We start from the raw sequence: 9,446 nt of genomic DNA, 5'->3' as shown, positions 1-9,446 counted from the left end.
AAGCAGAAGGCTCTGGGTGCTTTTCATAGGATCAGCAAGAGGCAGGCCAGGGCTGAGCTCTGCCCTGACGTTAGATAGAAAGGAGGAGAGTCACAACGCTTAGATACTAGTGAGGTACAGTGAGTCCAAAAGGTCCCAGATGGGGAGAAAGCTCACCCCTGGGTGAGAATTAGGAGTTCAGAAAGCAGCTATCCTAAATTCGCAGTAAGTTGTGGACCATCTGTCAGGAGGCAAAGTCACTCCATTACCTGCAGTCTGATTGTTAACTAATCCTCTTCCAGAGCCTCTGGCAAATACCACACACAACAGGGGCCAAAGCCATCAGGAGGTGTGTGGCAACTGAAAATTGAGGACATAAAGGCAGTTGAGCTCTTTGAGAACTTTGAGGGAACTGGAGGCCCTCACGCCTCAAGGGCCTCAAGGGCCGGTCCTCATGCGAGAAAATGTTCAAATGGTTTCCATGTTCAAATGTACAGCTGGGTAGGAGGAAACGCCTTCCTACCTGAGAAGCCTTTGGTTTGGTCTGAAGCTGGATGCCACATTGATATTATGCATTGCCAGCCTCCTGGGGAATCTACAAAACTTGAGGTTGCTGCTGTCTTGGGGGCTTTTAGTGTGCACGATGCCATAATGTAGGAAAGACCCATTGCCTCCTGGCTCCTGCCGGCCTCTCTGACCTCCTCTCAACTTAAATCCACCACAGAGGCCTTCTTTGGGATCTTTTGAAAAGAACAACTCTTTTTTTCTTTCTGAGCACTGGCTTCTCATCTCCAGATCTCATGTTGCCTCCTCAGGGGCAGCCTTCTCTGAACTCCACCCATCCCCCCAGCTAATAAATGTAGCTTCCCCTGTGCGTTGTCCCAGCAAACGACACTCATCTTCTTTGTCATCTTCTCCTCTACTTAGCACTCCTCTTCCTTTGTAATTATTCATTTACCTGTTTATTATTTGTTATCCTACAAGAGACTATAAGCTTCAGAAGAAAGAAGGTTTGTTCTCTGCTGGATCCCCCACGCTCCTTCTGTAGGGCTTGGCACAGAGTAAGCGCTGATAAATGTGGCATCAATGCACGGATGGATGGAGCGTCCCTTACTTCCCGGTTGATCACCTGAGCTGGCCCACAGACCGTGGAAGGTACACAGTTGACTCTGGAAAAGAATTTCACCAATTTTGGCTTCCAGGGACCACTCACGCAAAGGTTCTTAACATCTTTAGGGTGCAGATGTCCTTAGGCATTTGATAAAACCAACCGATCCTCCCAAAAGAATATAAATGTGCACTCAAAGCTGTGCTTACAATTTGGGGCTTTGGGGACTCCTAATGCCCCAGGGAAAAACTCTAGACTTAAAAGAAAAATCAAGGGGAGAAGGAGAGACATCGGAGCCTCAACGCCACAGTCTTAGGGGAGACTTCTTAAAACCGGGCCTGGTTTAAAATGACCCATGTCTTTGGATTGCAGTTATAAAGAAAGAAATTGGAGGCAAGAAAACGCTTCTAGTTCCGGCTGGGGCAAACGCTCCCTCCCTACCCCGTGTAGGACCAGCCATCCTCTGATACTTTCTCAAGTGCATGGGGGGAATCTCTTTGTGAGGTTGTACAAAAGTTTGTCGAATGAATGAATGACGTATGCGCGCGGCAGAATCAGGAAAGCAGCCCCTCTGAGCTCCCCCTGCAGCAGTTCCCAGGGAGTGACCCGCGGGCTTCGGGCGGGGCCCCCGCGGGGCGGGCGAGGCCTGGGTGCTGCGGTGCGCGCGCAGGTGGATTGGTACCTGCCACCCGCGCGGCGCTGGGCGGGGCAAGCTGCGCAGGGGTGGGGGGGGAGGAGGAAGAGGAAAAGGAGGAATAAGGGAAGGAGGGAGAGGAGAAAGAGGAGGGGGGGAGGAGAGAGGGGGGTAGGACACCGAGGGACAGGAGGGAGAATGGGAGGAGCGGCCGGGGGGGAGGGGACCCGGCGGGGAGGAGTCTGCAAACTTTCAGTTCGAGGGCATTGTGGGAAGCAGCCATGGTCTGAGGCGGGCGCCTCACCTGTCACCGCGCCGGCCCCTGCACTCGGCTGTCGCGCTGCTGTGCACCGCCCTCGCCATCGCCACTCGCCGGGCAGGAGCAGCGGCGGCCCCGCCACCATGGTGAGTGCGGGCGATGCGGGGCGGCCCTGACCCGGGCGTGCAAGCTCCCGGGAGGCACCTGCAGCGCGGGCCGAGCGCTGGGCCCGGGGACGGAGCAGCCCCGTCCCACCGGGGTCCCCGGGCCCGCGCGCGCCTGTGGCCCGGCCGCCCGCACGGTGCGGACGCATCGGGGCACCAGGGACTCCAGCCCGGGACTCTCGCGGCCACCGGGCGCCGCTGCTTCATTCATTCGACCCATGTTTGCTGAGCGCTTAGTTGGTGCCAGGCACGGTGCCAGGAGCTGGGGTTGTCGCGAGGGACCAGGTGGAGGCTTTGCTGTCAGGGGGGTTCACGTTCTAGGAGAAGGATGTGGAGGGAGGGAGACGTGTAATGTACAGTCACGGAAAGATAACGCCCCAGAGTAACTGCGCTGATGTTCACATACAACCGGATGGAGGGGTGGAGAGGCGACTCTGCAGAGTGGGCACGCACCTTCTGGAGGAGGTGACAGACGAGCTGTTGGAGGTCCTAGAGGAACACTGCGGGAGGTGGGAGCAGAGGAAGCACAGGCCAGAGAGAAGAAACGCTTACTTGTAGCAAGAAAAGTAGACAGGGGCAGGACGAGGCAGGTCCCTATAAGTCAAATTAAGGAGTTTGGTTTTTACTCCTACTGAGTGGCATACTCAGTTGGCAGCGTTTTAGCAGGAGAACTGACCCTATCCCTTCCATAGTTTTAAAAGATCCTTTTGGTGATTGATGGAAAGTAGACGTGTGTAGGGGTGTCAAATTGGAAACAGGGAGACCAGTTGCAGCACTCCAGGAGACAGATCCTGGTGGCCTGCACTTGGATGGAAGCACAGATCAGATGCCTCTTGCTCTTGTCTTCTGTCCAGGAAGCATTTTGAGAGTGCAGTGACCTGCCCTGCACCAGGCCCACTTACCCAGGGGAGTTCACTCCCCAAATCCGAGGAAGAACAAAAGTGACCTGAACTCTGTGGACCCAAGGGGCCCACTGCAGGCAGGAACAGGAGGGCCATGTAGATTAAGAAGGTTGATGGCAAGGAGAGCAGTGGTGAGCCGAGCCCCTTGCACAGGAAGGCCACAGGGGCCTGTTCCTGGGAGAGGTTTGGCTGCACAGACTAGAGGCGCCTTTGTTGTTTGTCGAGGGTTCCCTGTAAGTACAGCGTGGTGCAAAAAGGAGGCTGTAAATAATGGAGCAGTTCTCTTGGCTTGCTCAGGTTTCCCAAGAAACAAGGTGACAGTGCACGCGGCCCGCCAGCATCATTTGCCTGATGGAGGGTGGAACGAGGCCCTGGAGTTTCTGAGTACCACACGGCTGCTTCCTTTCCGAGGGCTGGGGCAGGGCCCTCGCTCTAGTCGGCATCTGCTGTGGAGTTTTATTTTTTCTTGTTGGTGTCATATGATCAGCTGATCAGAAATGTGTGGTTTCCCTAGCTTTGACACCAAGCCTTGCCCAATGGGAAATATTGATGTTTTTGAGCACTTGTGGTAGGCCAGGCGGGACGCTCAACTCTTTACATTCATGATCTAAGTTAATCCTTGCAACAACCCGATGAGGGTAAGTGTGATGCCCTTTGCCTTTTCCCTGCTCTGACCTGTCCTAGCAGTGTGTTCTTGGACCATTCCTTCGCCTCTCCATGCCAGTTAGCTCACTTGTAAAAGGGAGGTAATAAATGTTCCCAAATCATAAGGCAGGGGTACTCCAAGGGATGTCTGGGTACCCTGAGGAGTCCCTAAGACTTTTCAGAGGTCCACGAAGCAAAACTAGTTTTATGATAGCTCCAGATATTATCTGCCCTTTTCACGTTCATTCCCATGCGACTGTACGTGGAGTTTTCTTGAGACTGTGTGACCTGGGGTGGTGTAACCGATTGAATGCAGAAGCAGCTAAGAGAGTCCAGCCGTCTTCTACTGAGCCAGACATTCAGGAGACTTGCTAAAATGTAAAACAGTGCCACTCTTCTCACTAATTTTTTTTCTTTTTGCTTTGGAAAATACTGTTACTGTTCATAAAAAAGTTATTTCTGTTAATATGTAATAGCTTTATTATTTAAAAAAATGAACTGATAAATTTCTAAAATTTTCTCCATTTAAATGCGTAATATAGTAAATATCAATGGATATAATCTATATAAACCAAAAAGGTGTTTGGGGCTGTCTGTAAGTGTGTAAAGGACTCACCCATCTGTGAGTTAATGCGGATAGAAATGCATAGAGCAGCTTTGCCTACTGTAAATGCTCAGCGACTCTAATGTCTCATTTATTTTTATTGTCACGTGGTAGGGAAGACTAAGTGGCCCTCCCCGATGCCCTGCAGCTCTAGGCATTTTTGGTGAGGGCCACTGTGCTACTCGCTGTCTTTCTCCTGCTCCATTCCTAACGTGCCAACTCTCTCTCTAGGAAACTGGAAATGCTTACAGCATCCCACCTGCACACAGGAAAGGGTTCTTGATTTCACTGTGCTAGTAGTCCAGCTTTCTAGAGCAGAGCTTTTATACCTTGTGCATCTTGGGGCTGTGTTTGTATTGGATCCTACTGTGTCGGGGGAGGGGGGATCACCTTTGTACTTCTGCACCCGGTCTTTCTTTTAGAAATCTCTGCCTTGGAAAACAATGCTGGAATTATTGTGTTTCAGGGGCTCTGAGCCCAGTGGAATCAAACATCTTACTGGGAAGAGTTTACTATTGGATGTTTGACAATATTGATGGAAGAAGGATTTTTAAAAATCTGTTCCTTTATTATGTAAAACAATAGCAGCGAGGTTTTATAGGGTAAGGTTTGAAACGCTTTGGGACACCATTGATAAAAATGGAAGCAGACTTTGCTTTATGCAGTGCACGTACTTCTGCAAAGTTGCGATGACTTTAAAAACAACATTGTGAACAATATAGGGGAATTACCCATTGAAAGAAACTCAAATGTTAACCCCCTTTGAAACACGAGTAATCATAGTCTCGGGTTGCAAATCCAGTTCTCATGATGGATGTTATTTATCTCAAGTGAGAGAGACATGCTAAAAATGTCAAGGATTATTTTGGTGTGATTTTAAGTCTTACTTTAGAGAGCAAGACCTTCCCAAGCTAACTGTGAAAGTATTTCTTTACCAGAATTCATGCTCATTTGAAACAGCATGAGGGTACACTTCTCCTAAATCAGATAATTCCGTTTCTCAAGTTCTCATTGTGTTACATAGAAATAGGAAAGGAGAGAAGGAACTGGGGAGCGTGAGGGGGGAGCACCCTAATGATGAACCTGCAGATCCTGCCCCAACCCACGTTCCCACCCAGTACGTGTATCAATTTTATTGTCTGAGGCTTACGTGAACTGTAATCAGTATGGGGTTATTTTGGCAGTTTCAATTCCAGTTTGAGGGTGAAACAGGCTGTCACAATAATGAGCACTTTCGTCCCCATGAAGCCTGGTCTGGGCTTCTGGCCAGCTGTCAGTGTGGGGGGAGGGCGTTGGGAATGGCGAAGGGAAGTGACCCTTTGTGGTGCTGTTCTATTGTCCAGAGAGGGTTCACCTACAACAGGCCTTCCCACAGGCCTCCCAGTAACACCAGTGAGACTTGTATTTACTCCTTGCCACAATAGTTACTTTTGAGTTCCCATTACTGGTTTTTGTGACAAATACTGACAACAGCTTGCAATTTTTATATGCCGTTTTACTGACAACAGCTGGAAGGAAATGGTCAGCAGACAGTGTGTTTGTCACACTATTACTTTCAGTATCTGTCCTTTTGGGTCCCAAGAATTATTTCATTATGGGGAGACATACTAGATAAAATTACCTGTCTTCTCCACCCTACACACAAATAAAGAAAACCCCTTTAAGGGTCTCCAAAGATAAGCATTTTTTGACATCTTCATGAATCATTCCTTGAATTAAAAAATTATCAAAGTATAGTTGACATATAATATTATATTAATTTTAGGTGTATAGCGTACGGTAGTGATTCAACATTTATATATCACCACGAGAAGTCTAGTGACCATCTGTCACCATACAATGTTATTACGCCTGTATTCTATATTACTGACGGTATTCTTTGTGCTGTACATTACACCCCCATGGCTTGTTTATTGTATAACTCGAAGTTTGGACTTCTTATTCCCTTTCACCTTTTTCACCTGTCGCCCCCACTCCTCTCCCAGCTGGGAATCATAGTCCTCCGTATCTATGCGTTTCAAACCAAACCAAACAGAAACAAATTCCTTCAAGATTCTCTTTGAGATCTGAGGCTTCAGTGGGGCTGCTTCTTCCCGGGAGCCTGTCCTTGCCCCTCATAGAGTCTCTCTTGCTGGGACATCTTGTTCTTTTCTGATGGAATTCTGTTTCCCCTCAAGTATCCTAGCCAGCTACCCAGGAGAAACTCCTTTTCCACCACTTGAAGCCTCTGGATCCCGGGATGTGAAAGAAAGTACATAGATATCAGAGGCAAATATTCTCTAAAATACTCTAAATTCCCTAAAATTCTCTACTTGGATTACTAGGCCGTCTCGCCAGCACCCCGACTAGCTCCAGAAAATGTACCTATTGCATGGCTGCTAAAAGCTGGATAAATGAAGCATTTTAGCAGTGGAAAGGGAGTGCTGCAAATAGTTTCATGTTTAAATGAAATGCTTTTGACCATTATAAGGAAGGTGGGCTTCCAAAAATCTCCGGTGAAGCACCAAACCTGAGAATGTTCCGATGGGTAGAGCTGGGTTCTGAAATATGTCTCCCTAAGTTGTTTCTGAAAACTGCCTGGGGAAAACTCATACAGTCTCTTGTTAGCCTCTCAGTGCGATGGGCCGTAGACCAACAGTACATTCAGTCAAGCATAAGGACATTTTTATTCCATTTTTAATGTCCTCGTTAGATCTTATCTAGCAGGACTTCTGGGCTGATAAGAGACACAGGTATGTGGCTGGGCTCAGTAGACACTGAAGTGCTCCAGGAGCCTTCCTTCCATACGGGTCTATTAAGGAAGAGGCACGAGGCTCCTGGTTTGTAAACTGATGCTTGTGCACTTTGTATTCTCATCCTTGGAGGGGAGGGGCCCTCCGGGGGTGAACATGGCTCATCCAGATCATTTTAGATTAATTTTTTTTTTACATTAAAACACAAATATATTTGGGTCCAAGATGTACAATTCACATAAACTTTAAAGATAAAAACCTAAGAAATAGCTTGTTTATGGCTCGTTGCTTAAGGCTAACGCTCTGGGTCTCCCAAGGCTACCTACCTTTTCTGCTGTTACAAGTATTTGGGTGGAAAAATGTGAGACAGTGTTTCAACAGTCAGAAACATTTTTCTGTAAAGGGCTGGATTGTAAATATGTTAGGCTTTCTGGGCTCTGTAGTCTCTGTCACCATCACTCAACTCTTCTATTGTAGAGTGAAAGCAGCCACGGACAAGATGCAAATGGATATGGCTGTGTTTTAATAAAACTTTATTTACCAAAACAAGTGGAGGGCCAGAATTGGCTGACAGGCTGTAGTTTGTGGACCCACATTCTAAGGCAGCTACCATGAACCCACTCATATGTATATTTAACAAGTATATTGTCCAACCTGCCCTATGACAGAGAGTGTTCTGGGCAGGATGGGCTACATAATTTGTGGTACCCAATGCAAAATGAAAATGTAGGTCCCCTGTTCAGAGTTTATTGAGGATTTATAGATGATGACAGCAGAGCATTAAACTAAGTGTGGTGCCCTTCTGAACTCAGAGCTCTGGGTTTGGGCCCCAGAGGTTGTGCTGAATGAGCCAGAAGCTTCCCGTCCTCCTGAAACTCTTGCGCGTGGTGGGGAATTCTGTAAACTTTCTAAATATTTTGTATCGAGCACACAGAATAGGGTTATATACTGTAAAGTATTGGTAAGTCATCATCTCATTTTTACTTTATGGAAATTGTGAACGTTTCTGAGGCAGGTGGTGTGGGGACTTCGTTGGGACAAATGGAGCAGGGAGTAGTGCTGGCCTGGGGGGCTAATTCAGGCCCTGCCACCTCTAACCCTTCTTGGCCTGAGGAGATAGGGCCATTCCTCCAGCAGGCTCAGCCTTTACATGGTCACTGCCTGAACCAGTTCTGACTGAACACTGAGTTCAGGAGCATCTTCCAGCATTTGGTTTCGGGTTAATGCTTCTGCTGCGGGCATTACCTTTGTGCATGTCCCCATGGAGACCTGGGCGCAGGACACCATGGCTTCCCAGCCCCTCCTGGGCCCGTCCTAATCTTCCAGGTGTGATGTAACTTGTCAGCTTAGGTCCTGTACATTCTTTCCCTTTATGTAAGATATGCCTATCTGTAAACTGAAAACCTCCAGAAGGGTATGTAAGAGACAGCGATTGATTCTAGGAAGGGCTGTAAGCAACTGGTATGGTAAAAAGATGCACCTTTTATTGTATGTTCTATTAGACACTTCAATATTTTCTATTCTAATGTAATACCTTTGAAATTATATAAAATGACTTTTAAAATATTGTTGTTTATATTATTTCTGTAGCAAAACTCTATTTTGTTTTTCCCTGTGTTTTGTAACTTCTTAAGCTTGAATGTGTCTGGAATTGGGATGGTAGCAGAAAAATTTCCCTTAAAATACGCACACACACACACACACACACACACGTGCAAACACACTTTCTCTCTAACTTGGGCTCTTGGCCAGACTTCCAGGAGTCCTAATTGTACCTTGCTTTTGTATGAGGATTGAGAGTAGCTGAAGAGAAAAAAAGTGTGATCCATCGTTCTCACTTTAGTGACTGCAAACTTTTGGTAACAAGGTAAAATATTATTTTTAGTTGTTTCAGAGGGCTGAACTATGAAAGTATAGAGATGTTCGTCAAATCAGGGCTTGGCTTATCTGCCTTGAGTGGACAGCTGAACATTCCAGCAAGACTAAGAAGTCACATCCCTGAGGAATTCAGAAAGGACCCATCAAAGCTTGTATCAGATGTAGGTTATCACTGAGTTGTTCTGCCCGCAGTTTCAATGTCTGCTGCACACCCCCAGCTTCCCTCGCCTTCCTTGAAAAAAAAAAAAAATCAGGGTAGCAACTTTTCATAATGCAGGTGAAGCTATAAAAGACCTGAAAAAATTAATGTTTCTTTGAAGAGAAGTGTCAGAATTTCATCAGGTGACAGGACATGGTGTCAGAAGAGACATCTCTGTTGTGTGACACACAGCATTTCATGAAGCCTTTGCTTGTTCATGTCTAAAGGCAGGTGTGGGATATGGGGGTGATGTGGGTGGAGGAGCGTGTGGTGAGGTGGACATGGCAGGCCCCGTGTGTAGCTCTGATTTTGGACACATTGTGCTTCCCACTTCCTAAGGTT

The 9,446-nt window shown here is 47.4% G+C and overlaps 1 protein-coding gene across 1 annotated transcript in view; it reads left to right on the top strand.

Moving 5' to 3' along the window:
- Positions 1-1,833: 1,833 nt before the first annotated feature.
- AP1S3 (adaptor related protein complex 1 subunit sigma 3) overlaps positions 1,834-9,446 on the top strand; it is a 62,364-nt gene continuing 54,751 nt past the window's right edge. Inside the window, exon 1 of the mRNA XM_081050752.1 lies at positions 1,834-2,126. Within this exon, the coding sequence (XP_080906878.1) occupies positions 1,920-2,126 (207 nt within the window). The 5' untranslated portion in view covers positions 1,834-1,919. The remainder of the gene's footprint in view (positions 2,127-9,446) is intronic.

This window comes from Rhinolophus hipposideros (genome assembly GCF_964194185.1).
Source record: "Rhinolophus hipposideros genome assembly, chromosome: 6".
NCBI classification, from domain to species: Eukaryota; Metazoa; Chordata; class Mammalia; order Chiroptera; family Rhinolophidae; genus Rhinolophus; species Rhinolophus hipposideros.
This window is presented reverse-complemented; position numbering and strand designations above follow the sequence as displayed.